The sequence below is a fragment of the Esox lucius genome, chromosome 22, assembly GCF_011004845.1.
Source record: "Esox lucius isolate fEsoLuc1 chromosome 22, fEsoLuc1.pri, whole genome shotgun sequence".
NCBI classification, from domain to species: Eukaryota; Metazoa; Chordata; class Actinopteri; order Esociformes; family Esocidae; genus Esox; species Esox lucius.
This window is the reverse complement of record NC_047590.1, coordinates 19,865,013-19,883,320: the sequence shown is the minus strand read 5'-3', so window position 1 is coordinate 19,883,320 and position 18,308 is coordinate 19,865,013. Positions and strand designations below refer to the sequence as shown.

The following is an 18,308-nucleotide window of genomic DNA, read 5'->3' as shown; positions in this document are numbered from 1 at the left end:
GCTTTTGTTAAGCCCTTGGCACACAAACCGGAGCTCACATTGGCTAGTAGCACTCCCTGACGGCCAGTAAAACTCTCCTAAACACTGACCCCTGTGAGGCGCCCAACCAACTGCATGCACAAATACCTCCTTAGCCCAAAGTCAGCACCCATCTGACATAAAAACATAACATTTAAACAAGCTGAAAAGCTTTTTTTGTGGACATAAGAAGCCAGATTGCACATATGGCGCATGTGGACACAGAGCTGTTCCAAGTCTATTTTCTGCAATGTCAACTCTGATCCCCGCCGGTCTTTCAGTCCGTCCGTCTGTATAGCGGTCAGTCGCAATGCCTTTCATTTAGAAAGATTCCAGGGATGAAATATTGGCGTGTGGTGGACATGAGCAGTGTGATACGAGGTCTTAAAGGAGTGATGGTGATTGGGGGTTAGGGGGAGCATGTTCAGAGCACAGTCGAGTAAACACAAGCCCATCCTCGTCTGTCCTAACATTCTTTTTTTTTTTTTTTTTTTAAACATAAGAAACAAACATTTTAAAACAATCAAATCCAGCTTGGCCAAGAGCGCCACTTGCGACCAAGGACTTCTCTGTGACTCTCTGGTTTAAAACAATTAAGCAGTTTTAACAATGATACTTCTCGTATACTGCAAATTAGGTGTTTTTGTGCAGGGCAAAGGTTCCTTTTCAAAACCAAAATATGGAAAAGAAAAGGACCCACATTACATTGAAAAGACAATCGTTAAAATGAATTTGTCAACATCGCTCCACTACGTGTGTGTAGTTCTGTACATATTCTTATCTTTTTTTGTCATTGTCATTTTCATGTCAATAGTTTCCTAGTAATACATGTAAGTATTGTTGTGTTGGTCTTACACAACAGCACTCAAGTCTTATGGTTAATTGATAGCATTACACTCTTAGCATGCAGGTTGCTGTATGTAGGTCTAGTGAAGGGGGAAGGTAGTATTTACAGAAGAAGGTCTGTTTTGGGCTTTGTATTGCAGCTTCTTGACACTCCATTCTTTTCCTGACCGTTACTTCAGGATGATCTGAGGGGAGAGGTAAACGAAGACAAAATGGAGATCAAACATCAGGTCAACTTTTTACTTGTTTTAACTAAATCGGGTCAATCTCCGCTCGTCTGTCCATGATTCCTCCCATTCGGTTTCCTCGCCTCCTTCTCAAACAGATTGGAGGAGTAGGTCCAATGTCCCCCTCCTATCTGACCTTCCTTCTCCATTGTCTTGAGGAAGTGGCGGGTAGAGAGGACACAAGGAATCGAGGAGAGGTGATTTGAGAAAGAGACAGTTGTCATCAGGCTGCTAAGTCAATCCTGAACACACTTGTATGCAGGGCAGAACCTAAAATGCTGAGGCTCAAAATGCTTTTATGACAAGTGATGTAAAAAAAAAAAAAGAAAAGGAAAAAATTAATTTAAAAAAAGGAAAATTGACATTGTGTGATGGGGGGAACAAATTCAACAAAAAGCTAAACGTTATATTGACGGTATGTGATGCTCTAATGGCTCTTCATTGGTTACCACTGGTTATCCAGGCTAGAAACAACCCCGTACCTCTACCCATCAGTCACTGAGAAGACTGGATGGCCGGAATCTACTGTTAAGGTGGTAGGGTCTGGGAGTGGTTTCTGGGCCACAGAGAGCAGATGAATGACTTAACGCGGCACTGAGCGAGGCCTAAGCTCAGAGAGCAGACAGATGCAGTAGATGAGCCGGCTAATGTGTGGAGACTGCGATGCCAGCTACAGCACTGAAATAGAATGACTATTCCCCTGCTAGTCATTCTACGAGTTACAGGCCCATGCTGACAAAAGGTCATTCCACACGCACAGAGGCTGGAGATGCATGCATGCTGGGATATGAAGTAGCACAGACGTCATGGATGAAGAAAGCAGGAACAAATTAACGCTATCAGACAGTAAGTCCTATGGAAGTGAAAGAGCCACAGCAGATACCAACAAAAATCAGGGGTGGATGTCTGACCGAAAATTAACGAAACAATGCAAACACCAGATGATGGAATTGATGAAATCTGACAGCTAGTATGTAGTGATTATGTGTGTGCTTATTGACAGTTGACAAAATCATTATTTCAGACAGTAGAACACAAAAGGGGCCGTTGTACAACCATCCTAACAAATGTGACAAAACAAACCCTTGTTTATCATGTTGTATTTTCCAATTCAGCCAGAAGAGGGCGCCCACACTTTACCATTAGGGCAGGGAATATTGACCTGCGGATAACCGTCACGGTCTCCAATTTATGATCAACTGTCCGCTGTGCGTCATTCAAGATAACCTCCACAGCTAATAGCTGACTACGTCAACCAATGGTCACGTGGAATGGAAAGGGCTGGTCGACGCCCAGAGAGACAGGAAGTGTGAGGGTCTGCGGTGGTCTCTAGAGCTCCTGTGTGACCCAGGCCGCAGTAAACTGCTAAATGAAGTTCACGTCACGATTAGGAACGTCTTTCACTGGCACGCCGTGATGACGACTCAGGGACGAAGACGAGATCCACATCAGAACATCAGAGCAGAGCGCTCAATCCCTCCCCTTTCCCTTTCTCTCCAGACACTCTGGGATAAGCTAAGCTCGCTACGTGGTACATCTGAACGTCGGCTGCCTCACCAGAAAGCAGGCACGGCAAACAAACCTCTCAGATGTGCTGGGGGAGGGGTGGTTATTAGTGAGTCCCAAGCACCATCCCACATAGTGTACTAGATCCCACCAGGGTCAGTGTGTCTATATAAGGGGCAGGGTGCCATCGGAGAAGAAGGAGCTACAAAATGGCCATGTTACAAAAATTTCTGTTTCTGAGGTAATTGTTCCAAAGCCTTAAGACTCACGGTTCTCCAAGGGCCGAAAAATAATACAATAGCAAGTTGATTGCTAGAGAGGAAAGACAAAATAGCGAGTGGGACTAATTACGGAGTTTTGAGGAAAATGGCAAAGAAACCTGTGTAATACTAGGCCTACAGTAATAACACCGTTTAGGCACTAATAACAGAATACTGTTGGGAGGGAGGGGAAATCGGAAGGGAGCTAGGCGAGGCATACAGACGTCAGTGCGGCTTCTGCTCTCAGTCCCACATGCATTTTTAAAGAGAGGGCCTGCAGCTCCCCGCTGCTACAGCAGCTGAATGCCAATGGCAGGAAATGCTGTGACTCACAGACAGGAAGTGAGCTCATAGGGGGCAAAAAAGGAGAAGAAAGCACAGGGGGATCTCCTGAAGTCATGGCAACGTCTGGAGCTGTGCTTCGTGATTAAGTTTAGAATTTGCTTCCTCTCCCCTACACCTAATGTTAACTATTAGCTTGGAACATGCTAAGTAGGCCGCAAAAAGGACTGTATTGGGGTTAGATGACCAAAAGAAGATCTTCCCTCTTCCCCAATATCTTTCTATACTGACAATCCCTCAATTTAAAAATGATACAGGGGACGGTGCTAAACAATGACTCCCTTACAAACTGGAAGTCCTAATGAACGTGGAATGATGACATCATGCATTTCTGGGAAAGCTCATGAACCTCGGAGATGCAAATCAAATCTCACCCAGCCAGCAACGTGGCTACTGTTCCAAGGGCTGGCTAAGTGGGGTTAATGGCTAAATGTCTGCTGCAGGGCTCTCTGCCTGCTTGGCAGTTTGCTGTAATTGTCAGGTCCATTGAGGTGTGCGTCACCCGGCTTTCAAGCCGAACACTGCCTTTCTGGACCATGCTGAGTTGAATTGGAGTGTCTTAACTAGTAACAGTACTAGTATCTAGTAACAGTACTAGTATCTAGTAACAGTACTAGTATCTAGTAACAGTACTAGTATCTAGTAACAGTACTAGTATCTAGTAAAGGTTACACTGGATCCTTTTTTGAGACGTTTCTGGAGACGTCCCTTCCTGTCTTCTATTACATTAATAAAGATGACATTGGCACATTTCCTCAAGGTGTTTCGCCCTCATGCATCACCCCTTCAAGAAGAACGGTAAGTAAGACTGAATCGCAGTAGGCTGACGGGAGCCAACACGGAGTTGGTCAGAGGGGTTAATATTGTAAGTAGCAAACTGTGTCAACCGTATATACCAGCCATCGTTTTCTATGTCTTGAACGAAGACGACATCAAGGTGAAGTGGATGAAAAACAACAAGACATGCAAAACAAAAACTAGCAAGTAATGCAACACCAGACAACACAACTACTACTATGCAAACGAGAGAGCTCTGAATAAGTGCTTTGCTGGGTTATTGGGCAACACGGCCCCAATAAAAACACTGGAGGTGTTGTTTACCCTTACTGTACCAGGTGAGTTGACTGAGAAATGTTTTCTTGTTAACAGCAACAAGGTGGCGTTTACAGCAACAAGTTGGAAGCCTTTCTCTGGGACAGAACGACAGATTTTAAACTTCAGATTTGACACGCCTCAGGGATCAAAGGGAAACAACCTTTGGGTTACAGGTCAGATGATCTAACCACTAGGCCACATGGCATGATAACATAACACAGTATCAGGCAAGAGTAGAGCATGCATGACTTTCCCTGAGAGGACAGTATATTTTAAGGACATGGAGGTTCAGTTCAACCATTAGATACCTGGTTGGGCCAAATGTCTGCTTTACCGTGTGGCAGTGCGGTTGAGGGATTTAAGCATCTTTAGGTGGTCAACACCTTCACACTCACAGAACAGAAAGAAGCAACTGACTCTTTCAATAAGACAGGAGACAGGCGCTCTAGCGTCTCTCTCTGTGGTCCGTGGTCGTCAAGCACTTATTGAGAGCTCTGGGATTGGATGGAGAAAAAAAAGCTTTAAAAAAGGAGCAAACCTGATTGGCTGGCGCTGTTGCTGCGTAGGGGAGACTTGTGGCAGGAGTTGTTGCTGCAGAGACAGTAGCAGGCGTAGCACTGTACATCATGGGTACTTTTCAGGAAGGGGGAGGGGGGGCATGGAAGCAATGAACAGGTAGGCAGTGGAGGCATTGTGGTAACCACGGCAACAGGTGTTTGTTTTGGTTGGTTGACGTTTTGTTTTTGGCACGGTGAATGTTACAAAGAGCGGTGGACAAGCCATCGTTTAGGGTTAGCCCAGCGGATGGCGTGCGCATCACAATGCAAAAGCAAGAGACAGCATGGGAGAAAGAAAAAGAGGGGGAGAAGGCTGATTATAATCACAGGTAAGGAAATTTAGCCTGACAATCAGTTTTTCCCAGAGAGGGTTCAGAGAAATTGAGGGACTGAGGTTAACTAGAAAACAATTTGAGTTGAAATTGAGAGCTTTTGTACAAACTGTGTTACATTTTCTTTTCTCTGGGAAACTGATAACTTTCCTAATCAACACAGCAACAAATATAATACCAAGTACTCAATAAGCAAATCATTAGGAATGCCTATTTTCTTATTCATAATAATAATGATACTTATAACAAATAGTAAAACTTCTACAATTCATAATTATGGCACTTTCTGGAACATGAGAACTTAAGCACAGACTAAACCGATTTAAGTTCAGAGGTTTAACTGATTCATAATCATCTGATCATCGGCATGTTTTCACCAGTTTGTGGTACTCTGTGGTCAGAACAAGGCTCATGACCTCCAGTCCAATGTCCCACAATCCAATGGGCCTCCCACTGCGTGACCACACCCATAACCCAGAGATGACATTTACCCAGCTATCTCCTGCCCTCGCTCTCCCCGAATGTAGAGGCTCAGTGGTGAAGTTTCCCCAAAACACCATGGTCAGGGACAATTTGAATGGAAGGCAGTCAATTCAGGAGGGGAAAACGAGAAACGGAAAAGCTTTTAAACATCTTCCGGCTGATTGAAAAGTCAGCCCGACGGGGGAACCTTCCTCCAATTACTGAACTTGAATCGTCAGTTGACTGAATTAATTTAGAAACGAAAACCCCAACCACACTAGGTGGGCACAGATCTTGGACCTCAACTCAGTGAGGGGAGGGGAACGTCAAACTTAACCGGGACCGGCGTCTACGGGCAAACAACACCCCACCCCTTTACAGATCATCACACTTGAGAGAATTAAGAAAAGGTGGCAACGTACCAAGGCTGCTAGCAGGAGTCATGCACAACACTGACCCTGTGTGAGCATGCAGTGGAGGAGAGTGAACAGACAGGGTTAATAAGGGGGAGGAGGGGGACAAAAAACATGTTAGAGAGTACAGAGCCAGACATCCTGGTGGTAGCCCGGTCCCCGATCTGTCCGCGCCATGTAGCCCGGAGCACAGGGCTCGGCGAGGGGGCACGATCAGCTCAGGGACCAGGCTAAAGACTGTGGCAGCTATCTACACAAACAAGCATGCATTTACACCGATTCACAAGCCTGTGGTGGCAGGATCACATGGTGCAGACTGATTATGTCTGGACATCTTAACAATTCTTACAGGAAAATTATTCATTATGGCTAAACATTCTCAGAGGACAATAGTAGAATACAGGTAAAAATGTATGCAATAAAATATATATGTATGTGTATAATAGACAAATGAGCCTATCAGGTCCGGGGTATGTATGTTTATTCTGTGAGTAAGGTCTTATTTGCTGACTGTTATGGTCACCGTAACAGCAACCGCAAGTCTTCACAACGGCTATAAGAGCTGACAAGATGGCACATAGGTCTGGGATCAGGCTAGAAAAGGTTAAGGGCTGAACGCTTGGATCAGTGGTGTTCAAACCTCAACTCAGCCTTTCTATGAATTTCTTCTACTCGGGAGCTGGCACGCCGGATTCAACATGTCTACTATTCATCAAGCCTTTGACTAGGTGAATCACGTGTGTTCGTTCAGAGCCACAAATAAATCACGAAACGCCACGGGATTCCAAGGAGGAGGGGTTTGAGAAACACTGGCTTCGATGATCACAGCTGGACCATGCAGTGAGAACGAATTCACCCGGAATCATGCAGCTCTTGTTTTCTCTCAAATGACGAAGTAGTACTTCCAAACGCGCCGTGCGAGACCCTCTCAGAGCTATTCATAGGCAAAGCAATACTAATTTAACCCAGGCCCGTTGAGAACCAGCTTCCTACTCTGGGAAAGAAAGGTGGACGAGAGGGAGGGTGGAGCGGCCGTGGAGCAGCCATGGAGGACAATAGCAATTAAAGGGGAGGGAGGGATGATGGGGACAAGGGACCAGGGAAGCCTCACCCTTAATAGGCTTAAAACTATGGGCCGAGTGCATTAAAGTGTACTCTAATCAGTTAAACATAGGGAGCTTGAGATGTTGTGAACCTCCATCAGTAAATGGCTTTGATCCCTCAACGGGAGAGCAACACTGATAGCAAATGTGCTCTCGTGTATGATGAGGGATAGCGAATCTACGGGCCGCTGTGTTCAACATCAGACAACACCGTATTACAAGTGGGTGTTAAAAATCCGGGTCCACCTACTACAACCATACAGTCATATATCCTACTGCCAGTCACGTAACTGCAGTGACCGCAGTGACCAAAGCATATCCGTGCCTTTAACTCCTGGCACCCAGCGGCGGAGCACTTTTACTAGAGGCGAGCGTACAACGGCCATGTTAAGGCCATTTTCTTTGGCACTGCCTTTGAACGCTGCTTGTGACGACTCGATTTCCGCTACAGGAGAAGCTCTGGAACACTCCGGTTGGTTTTTAAGAGATACGGGCCTTGAACTTCAGGAGAATGTATGTCTGCCGTCCCATTTCCTCACTTGAGGGAAACCATTAAGGTTTATATACTTGAACTTTGACCTGGGCAAAGTGTACTGGGGAAGCTCTATCCGTGTCGTGCATGGCGGCATGCTACATGGGCGTGTGTCTGTGTACAAGACCGGGGGGTGTGTTTGAGTGCACGTTTAGGAACAGGCTGCGTCCGTGCGTGTACTCCCTACCTGTGGGGAAACCGCAGAAAGCTGTCTGCTGCTGCAGCTGTGCATTGGCCAAGGCCTGCTGATAGTGCAACATGCTGGGGTTAAAGAGTGAGCTGGCCCCGTTGCTCTTCTCCAGCGTCGGCCTCTTTGGTAGCGGCTGCAGGCAGCCGTGGGGGAACGCCTGTAGGGGGGAAGGACCGGGCAACGAGAGGAGACGTTAGACACAAAGAGGCGGAGGCCTCGGAAATGACTACGTTCACATGACTGTTCTCTATTCTACGAGACGAGAAAAATCGCACTGCTCTTGGTCTTTTGTGGCTATTAGCAACAAAACGGCACAGAGTTACAACATAGTTACGACATAGAAGTAATAATGGCAACTCAGGTTTAAATAACCACATGGGGACAATGAACGAACTACACACAATATCTAGCAAGGCGCTTATAAAACAACAATGGATTTACAGGACAGTAACAAACAAAGTGATAACTGGGAATTTATATGTAAACAATATTATCGTTGTTATGCGATCAATGTAAATAATACTAAAATAATTACTAGAATAATCATATTGGTGGTTTTTTATCTGCTTAATACAAGTTTAAAAAAGCAAAAAGCCAAATTAAAATTATCGTGAGTTGCTACAGTACGTTTAAGAAGCTACATGCAAAGCAAAAGGTGAAAGGTCAAAGTACCAGGTCTACAGTTGCCTCGAGGGGTCGCTTCATTGCTTTGGCAGTCGACTGAGTCTTTAAATAGCAGGCAGCGAGCACATGATGGCAGTGGGCCAATGGGAGTCAAGCGTATTAACATACAGGTAACAGCAAGCAGAGGTGCGTCATGGGGACAGCATTGCATTGTGGATAGGTGAGAAGGAAAAACAAAACAAAATAATCTGAATGCAGTATACCACATACGAAACAATAGGCATGCACATAAACAAAAAAATAGTTTGTTTTTTAAGGAAACACATCACTAAAGTTGGGAATTAGTACGAAAGCAAAAAGAACATCTACTGTACCTTTGGTTAAAACAAAAAGTGTAAGAAATACAAAGATTTTTAAATATACTTATGAAGTACAAAACAAAACGGTTTGGATAGAAGTTATCAACTGTGTAAAGCTAGCAAGTAAATTCTGTTTTGTTATCAAGCTACGGAATATTGAATTGATGTTGATATATACATCTGACATTCAGTTATCGTACAGAAAAGGGCAGAATACTACCATAAGATCATTGAACATAATTCAACATTTGGCACAAATCTACCTCTGACGTTGATGAGGGATTTAAGCGAACGTTTGAGTTATGAAGGCAGATCAAAAAGTAGGATTCTGCCTATTCTGTGAACACATATGTAGTATATAGTATGAGGGCAACATACATCATAGAGAACTCTACAGTTTAATATGTTTCACATCCTTTTCTGTCATGGATGAAGAAATCCTGATTTGGGTGGTCAAGGCAAAGCTTCATCTTTTCATACCTGCCCTTATTCATTCGTGAACCCAATGAGCAGTTCATCTGTGGCTGTGCAGCTTGGGTGAAAGTCAAAATGGGAATTGTAAAAATATGTAAAATGTTCACAGAATGTGGAGCTCTGTTTACCCTCCTTTTGAACTCCCTCTCTACACTTCAACATTAGAGTGAAAACGGGACAGTAAAATATTTGCTTGAGTCAATTACTTGACATTTTTTTCTAACGGGTCGGTGGTAGATGACCTAGCAGTTAGAGTTTAGGGCTGGTAACGGGAAAAACGCTGATTCGAATCCCTAACCGGCATGGTTAACGGAAAAGCCGCTGGTTCGTACCCTTGAGCAAGGCACTCAACCCGATATACTTTTGTAATTCACTCTGGGTTACAGTGTCTGCTAAATTGACCGACTACAATGTAAATTAGTATTGAGGATGTTTGAGAAGAATTATCGTGCCATCCGAATGAGGCCAAACAATGACATGGAGGAAATGGCAGATATCTTTGGGACAACAGAGGCTCTTATAGAGTTATTACGCCCATGCCTCTCCTTTCATTGCAGGATCCTGACATACTAAGATAATTCGATAACACTTTACATTAAAGCATGTTCTCTAAAGGGCATCTCAATGTAAAGTATTAGCAATTATTCTAGACGACACTTTATATTCAGGGTCAGGTCCAGGCTGAAATTGATGGTTAATGGAAGGCAACTGAGAAGTAGGTAGGTAGAAAGGACAAGCAAGCAAGATGACAGTATTTGGCTTGTAATGAAAAAAAAAAAAAAAGGCTACGGAAGACAAAAACTGAGCAAAAATGAAATCAAATGCCACTTCATTGTAATTGTATAACTCAACAGAGAACCAGACTCATATTACCTTCGCATTTGTAGGAAAAGCCAACTGCTGTTTTTAATTCTATATACATGATTCTGTCTGGGGCATATATCAAGATGCAAAAAATCTCATGGGAGTATAGACTCATCATTGAGTTATTGTTGCAGTTGCAGTCATTAAGAAGTCACGCAGAGCAAAAGCAACTAGCACGGTCTCCTTGTGATAGTTTGTCAACATTATTTTCTGTCTGTGGTACAGCTTTTCAATCATTTCTAACTTTGATTTACAATCTAATGCGTTTATCAGATTTGACTGATTTACAGAGCTAATCACAATTTAGAGATTATTCACACTGAATAATTATCAGGAAAAAAAACCTAAAAAACAACAATACATTTTAAAAAACTATAGCTTTTAAGGAAATAATTCATCAATAACTTTTGCAGCACTAGGTGAGGTTTTCGTCCCTTTTCTCAGTAAACTCTAACCCTCCTCCACCCAGCTTTGCACTTGGTTTCGGTGGAAGTGCAGATGGGAGGTTTGGAGGACAAGCGGCCGTGAGGGAGCAAGCCGATGAATCATGAGCATGCCGGATGGTGCTGTGGGGTCAGACGGCAGTGCGCGATGAATGCACAGTGTGAGTGGCAAGCAGCAGGCTGGGCCACGTTCAACCCCTTCAATAGCTACTGATTCGGACCAATGACCACAAACGGCACAGAGGAAGGGGACAGAGGGAGGGCCGCGTCCTAGCCCAAACTCAGTCAGTCGTCCGTCCGTCCGTCTCGGCGGGTCAGTCAGCCTGTCTGTCCCACTCAGTCAGTCGTCCGTCCGTCTCGGTGGGTCAGTCAGCCTGTCTGCCCCACTCAGTCAGTCGCCCGTCCGTCTCGGTGGGTCAGTCAGCCTGTCTGTCCCACTCAGTCAGTCGCCCGTCCGTCTCGGTGGGTCAGTCAGCCTGTCTGCCCCACTCAGTCAGTCGTCCGTCCGTCTCGGTGGGTCAGTCAGCCTGTCTGCCCCACTCAGTCAGTCGTCCGTCCGTCTCGGTGGGTCAGTCAGCCTGTCTGTCCGTCTTCCTGTGCTTCCCAGTCAGTCTGTCGGTACATTCGCCTCAATCAGTCAATCTGCTTTGTCTGTGTGTCCATCTCGCATGCTGCTCTCCTCCACAGCCCCGGCGAAGGGGAGGGGACCAACAACCGACCAGGGCCCCTGGTGTCAGTTTGGCCTCACATTCTCATCCGTCTTTCTAGATTCAATTTGTACCGATCTGCAGAGAGCTGCACTTATCATACAGAGGAAAGGGGGAGGGCGACACGTTTGTCTTTGTATGCAGGATCAAGGGCGTTGGAAGGAAAGAGCGCCCAGCCCGGAGCTATTAATAGACCGCGTCCTGAAAAGCCCATGCTTATGAAGTAAACCCCATAGAGCCCCGGTCAAAAGTAGTGCCTCGTATGGGGAATAGGTTGCCATTTAAAGAGGAAGCCACACAGGGTTGCGGTTGCCCTCTAAAGACCCAGCCTATACGATGACCTGAGTCTGGACTGAGTGGGAAGGGTGGAAATGTACAACTGGATTGAATAATAAAGCAGTGCTCCACATTTTATGTACTGTGTTCTTTTGAGATATTTTTGGTGTTCAAAATGATATGCACATGACCACATGACCCCCACGGGGGGGTGGGTTCGGCAGGACGCCATGTTTTAGAGCGTTCTGGCAGAAATATGCTGTGTAGAATAAACACGTCTTTCCAAAACGTAGAAGATATTTATTCTTAGGATTTCTATCTGCAACGTGCGAGAGACGTTCCTTAACTGAACGTGGCCTAGGACTCAGAGTTCCCTGCTCACGACACAGTCACAAATCCTAGCCCTTTGATAAGAGTGCTGGGGTTAGAAGTCTTGCAGCTTCCCAGAAAATCGCTCGTTATTTCAAGAAATCACTGTTGGGAGGATTCTAGGACGTTCTACTCTTCCCAACGGATTTCTGAAAAATTCCAACCAGGATTTCTGTTTGACTTCATGGAAATTCACAAGAACTGCGTAACCCCAGCAAACACAGGGTAACACTTTACAAAAGGTCCTACTTGGAGTGTGTGATGTGTACACTACTACTACTACACTAGGGTTTGGGGAAGTCGACAGAGGGTCTTACCATGGCGGCGGCGGCCTGCGCGGCCACGGCCGTCTGGTTGGCCTGGTGCTGAGCCGCCTTGATCTTGGCCTGCAGGTGGGCTGGCGGGTGGAAGTACTTGCACTTCTCTCGGGAGCAACGCGACTTGATGTAGTCCATGCACACGGTCACCGTGTTGTCGCTGGTGTCGATCATGGGGCTGTCGCAGGGGTGGGCGAAACGGCAGTCCGTCTCGCCGCGCGCGCAGTTGCCCCGCTGGAACTCCCGGCACACCTGGGAAGGAGGGCGGGTGGCACGCCGACAAACACGGGACAGCGCCACACAAACACACCACACACCAACATTAGCTAAGAACTAACAATCCAGTTTAATGAAGTATCATTGTCCTGCACACAAATACAGTGAAATGCCTTCCTGGCAAAGTCTATCCCAACAATTCAATAACATATAATGAAACAAAAGTTAAGCTATATACAAAGTCACTGCCGGTACCAACTGAACAATGGACAGTGGAGTAAGAAGGCAAACTATGTCATAAAGAATACCCACACAGGATGCCACGTCAACACAATATTTAGAATTAAGGACGGAACAATGAACAGACAGATGTTTATCTAATCAGAGGTTTGGTGTAGTCAATCATGGGGGTGTGGGGGGGGGGGCTCTCACAGCTAGGATTTCTGAACAAACACACACACGACCCACCCGTCAAGGATGCAGGAGGAGGTAAACAGGCTCACGGAGTGTGGGAGCGCACCCGTACCCCGGCGGAGCACGGCCTCTCATTAGCAGCCGCATGGCACTGTTGCTAAGTGACGGTACTTGGGGAGCGACACTCAGCACACCTACACACCTAGGTTTGTCTGTCAGTGATTGCCACCCTTTCAAGGCCATTCTTTGTTCTCATTAAGCCACAATGGCCTGGTTGCTCACAGTATAAACAAAACCCTCGTAACGTCCTCGTTTATCTTAAAATTGAGATCCATGTCAGGGTAAACAGAGCCCTTGGGCGTATGTTAATGTTTTTTGAGTCGAAGCCTTCAAATTTGCAAGGTTTACTGAGCTAACATTTGGGCGGGCTTTAAAACGGGTTGGCCAACAGAGGATTTATGCATTCGATTTTTGTGAAAGGAGAGTGGGCAGTCACTTTCCTAATGTATTTCATTGTTGCAAGGCTTTTATTGACTGTGGGAATTAGAGGGAGACAGGTGAAGACAGGTGAAGACATAAGTGAAGGGTGGGGACAGGCATTGAGCCCCGGTCCCCGGCAGGAAGCCAAATACGTGCACTGAACTTCTAATCACAATTTATACCCTCAACTTTATGGTTGAGGACATGAAGTAGTTGACAACATTTGCGCCCTTGAAGAACACATTCACCGGCCAACAACCATGACTGAGATCACAGGCTCCAGATTTAAAACAAGGTGTCACTAGGGCACGAGTATTGTCATTGGGCAGCAGCCATATACAATGTCAGCCATAGTTTGAGGTTACATCTTTAATGTTGTACCACCGTAAACCAACGTTTTACAGCAACGGAACTTTAGATTATTGCAAGGTGCAGATTGGCTGCCGCAACAACCTTTGAATATGGGGTATTCCTCCTAAGTAAGAGTGGAACGAGTATGTAATGACAACTGACACACAGTAAAATGTTTTATATCCTTATATGGAATATAAAAGGTATTATAATTTGATTCTAGAAGTGTGATACATTTCTACCAACACAAGAATGGGTAATGATGTTGTCATAAGATAATCCTGATTGGTTCGTTTATGATGTCCATACAGAGGCTCAACCAACTTTCTTTTTACTCCAATCTTTTGAGGTAACATAACATTGGTTAGTTTGTGAAGCCCTAAAGACTGCTCTCCTAATTCCTAATATTGTGATTGGTTAGTTTGTGAAACAGGTTCTCCCCAAATGCTTTCATCACAGTCAGTGGCCATGTACCTCCAGCTTGTCTGTGCGTAGCAGTTTCTGGTTGGAGGAGGAGCTCTGCATGGAGACGGGCGGGCTGCCAGGGACGATGATGCTCTGGGTACTGGGCTGCAACATCTCGGTGGGCATCAGTCCCATGCTGTGGGTCATGTGGGTCAGGTAGGGTGCGTAGCTCAGCCCCGGGCTGGAGCCCATGCTCTGGCTAATAGGAAATGACTGCTGCAGGGGAATAGGGGACAGGGCGGGGAAGGAAGGGGAGAAGACAGAAAGATAGAGGTCAAAGAGGTGAGAGATTTTGCAGGGAGGTGGGAAAGAGTCACAGAGGCAGACACAGAGAGGCAGACGGGACAGGGGCCGAGAGTGAGAGAGACGGGCTGAGAGTTAGAAAAACAAGGGCTGAGACAACCTTCTCCTCAGGGATCCTCAGCCATTTAATGTATTTAATCTATTCCAAAGCTAGCACACCTAATCAGCTAATCATCCAGCCCTTAATTAGTGAATCAGGTGTGCCTGTTCGGGGCTACAAAACAATTTTGGAATGTCTGAGGGTCCCTGAAGAGAATGTTGAAGACCGCGGGCCTGGCGGTGTGCTACTCACCATCGTAGGCTGCATGGTCGTGCCGGGGAACATGAAGGGCATCTGTTGAGCCAACATGGCTGCCGCCGTCTTTTGCTGTATGAGGTTGTTGCGTCCGTTGATCTCTAGCTGGGTCTTCAGATGGGCCGGTGGGTGAAGGTATTTGCAGTTCTCTCGCGTGCATCGGCCCTTAACAAAATACAGTAATAATTAGAACCCGGATATTTGCTTCACAAGATGCTGGGGCTTTTAGGTTGGGATTGCCTAAACACATGAAACAAAGTTGGTTCGGTCCCTCTAGCGAATGGTTAGATATAATGGTTTTAGGGAATCAAATTTTTCACTTACAAAGAGATATTCCTGAAGACAGTCATTTTTTCAAACAATTATTCAACTACTCAAACACTTCAAATTACATTGAGTAATTTGCCACGGCAACATAGATTATTTTTACTACACACCAACGAAACAGCCGGCAGAATTTGGGGAATTCAAACTGAAACTAATGAACAATTTCCTATAACCACCTTACACAGCTTCTGTTCTTCGGCAGTGATGGAATCCAGGTGAGCGTGAACTTTAACCTCAACAAGCTACATGAAGATTGGTTGCTTCGCCTAGCTGGCCCATTTTCGTCAGTGGATTTCAGAATAATATTTGTAATCGTGGAAAACGCTGTAGTCATAAGAAAGGTACAAGGAACGTGGGTGAGGAGACTTGAGGTTTCACTCGTTGCCATGTCTGTAAGGTCTGTTCACAGTTCCATCTCTCAACCACATCACCAAGATGACATATAGCCTCCAGATCCCAAGATCCTGCAGATCCCAATCACAACAATGCAGCATTCCCCCCAGCTCCCAATCACTGAAATACTAAGCACGTTAAAGAGTTTGAGACAGCTTTCTAATGTTATTTGATCCTAGCAGGGCTTCCGTGTTTACGATTTAGCTTATCCTAATCTATACCTTCGCCTGAGCCTTTTTGGCATACACACTTATTTTGGATTTTGCCTGTTAGTTTACATATAGTTATGTATATTATTGCTATACTTGCTATATTTTTTAATACTTCTACCCATATCGTTCATATTCCCCATCCTACTCTTTTTAAAATTGCTGCTAGTTTACACTGTTATGTATACTATTGCTATATTTTTTGCTCTAATATATATATATATATATCTTAATTCTTACTGCATAGATGTTGTATGCAATGTCACAGGAATTGAATTGTGCAGGATGACGCTGTGTTATTCGACGCATTTGATAAATTAACTTTGAACTTCTGGATTTGCTTTGCTTGTATTGATATCGACTTCTGCCTCCTCGAGTTGAAATTAAATTCTACCTCTGTAATTCGGACAATACCTCTGGCTCTCCAGAGTTCTATTACAATTTTCAGTTCCAAAAAGGTTAATGATATGCGCTCCAAGTGAGGCAACGTGCATGCATCATACGTACGTAATTATGTGTCTTTCGGGTGCTGTAGGTATTTTGGTAGATTACTTAAATACCTGGACTAATTTTGTTTAAATACTTGATGGTTTTTCAATGTTCGTTTGAATTAACACTGCAACTGCTAGCGAAGACGTCTGCTTCATGTTAACGAGTGGCACCAAGACATATTGTCCCACATATACAATGGCATGGTTATTACATTTCGGGGCCTACAAACAAACTTAATATGGGAGAAAATATACCTCAAAGGTTGAGAAATGTATGGCAACGGCACAAACATAGCAAACGCTGCAAACGCCATTGCATTAAATGACCGTTAAACGAATAGCGTGACAAATACTGCACCTTGAAATTGGCAATCAATGTAAAATAGAAAACACTAAACTTTAACTTGATTTTTATACTGTTTAATAGCACATTATGTAGGCTATTAATTCTATATTCTTAAGTGAGATTATCTACTATGTTTGAAAATCGGAAACCGTAATTGCAATATTTGTCAAAGAAATCACAATTCAATATTTTACCCAAATCACGCGGCCCTACTTATAATACACAAAGTACACATTGCCTCTAAATATTCTGGGCAAGGATTGGGGATTAACGTGTTCATTAACTGCTGTCCAATCTTCTCTTCGGTCAATCATCTGTGTATTATGGTTAGAACATGTAAGGCTGTATACACCGAAAAATATTCTTCCTGCTAGTATTCAGAGTAGGGGTGTTGCAATATACCGGTATTGACAATAACTGTGATATTCAAAAATGAAATATTGATATCATGGGGTAAGGGGACTGTCACCAAAATATGAATTTGAAAATATGAAAACTATCCCTTTAACACTAATTATGTAAATGTGGAAAATGTAAATTAGAATAGTCAACACACTTTTTAATTGGCATAGACTAAAGATTTTACAGGTTTAATTAATGTCAATTATGTAAATCAATGAAAATGTGTCTTGTTGTAGTTTATACATACATAATCATTTTCAAGTTATTAAGTCTGAATAGCCTAAATATGCGAAACCCCCTCTGTAGCTGGTTCGGTCTCTGTAGCTATTCAAGAGATAGAGACCCTGATAGTATACCACTGATATTTTTTAATTTAAGTCAATGTAAGTTTAAAAAGTGTTGGTTTGTAAGTTTAAAATAGTTCAAAAAGTATAAAAGATATCAAAACTTAAATCATACATTTAAAAAGCCCCAAAGGGGTTTTTCACAACTGAAACATAGCTAAATATTTAGTAAATAATAAATACATAAGACCTACATAAAGGTCAGAGATTAAGGATACACCCTGTGAATTGATTTGAATACTTTAGGATTCATACTAAAGGGAAAATCCACTGTTAAGCACGGTTTGCTGCGTTTCTTCTTACATAATTCTAAGTGATTGGAGGGGTTTCATATTCATGCACAATAGCAGTATTTATGAAATACTGTGTTGGGAAAGTTCAATTAATTATGTCATTGGTTAAACGAGACTGATGGTTGATGTAATGTGATCCCTATTTATTGATCAGTCACATGTGACAGACAGATATGGTTGTCCTTGTTCAATAGAGCCATTGGCCTCAACAACATCAATGCAGGAAAGCCAGGTTTACTCTTTGGAAAGACAACAGCCTGACAAAAGCTCTGTTCCCACCCTTAGAAACTGGACTTTTTAAAAAGGGGCCAAAACAATTGCTGCATCTGACAATTCCTTATAACAACAGCTGAACGTTGTTGGATATTGTTCACAACCTACAGCAGAAATATAGACTGCCTGTCTCTACCAGTGACATGCAAAGATGATTGTATTCACATCATGTGAGTACCATATTAAATGGACATATATTGGTAATTTTAAACCGGGTGGATTGAATCCTGAAGGATGATTAGCTGATAGCAATGGTATGAGAACATATACCACTGGTATGACATGACATCACTTTTAACTGCTGTAAATTGAAATTTACAACAATAATCTCTCGGGGGTTTGAGGTATATTGCCAATATGTCTCTCAGAAATGCATCGTACCTAACAACA

At 44.0% G+C, this 18,308-nt stretch overlaps 1 protein-coding gene across 18 annotated transcripts in view; it reads right to left on the bottom strand.

The window, feature by feature from the left end:
• Positions 1 to 482: 482 nt before the first annotated feature.
• LOC105030698 (muscleblind-like protein 2a) overlaps positions 483 to 18,308 on the bottom strand; it is a 60,821-nt gene continuing 42,995 nt past the window's right edge. For 2 of the 18 annotated variants that reach the window (XM_029116648.2, XM_010904726.3), the window contains 7 exons: positions 14,838 to 15,005; positions 14,252 to 14,458; positions 12,317 to 12,568; positions 8,556 to 8,609; positions 7,881 to 8,040; positions 6,068 to 6,103; positions 483 to 1,049 (listed from right to left, as the gene is read on the bottom strand). In XM_029116648.2, coding sequence (XP_028972481.1) covers positions 910 to 1,049; positions 6,068 to 6,103; positions 7,881 to 8,040; positions 8,556 to 8,609; positions 12,317 to 12,568; positions 14,252 to 14,458; positions 14,838 to 15,005 — 1,017 coding nt within the window. In that variant the 3' untranslated portion in view covers positions 483 to 909. Of the gene's footprint in view, positions 1,050 to 4,832; positions 4,928 to 6,067; positions 6,104 to 7,880; positions 8,041 to 8,555; positions 8,610 to 12,316; positions 12,569 to 14,251; positions 14,459 to 14,837; positions 15,006 to 18,308 lie in introns of all 18 variants that reach the window. The other 16 variants (XM_010904729.4, XM_010904737.4, XM_010904730.4 and 13 more) reach the window with 16 other exon arrangements.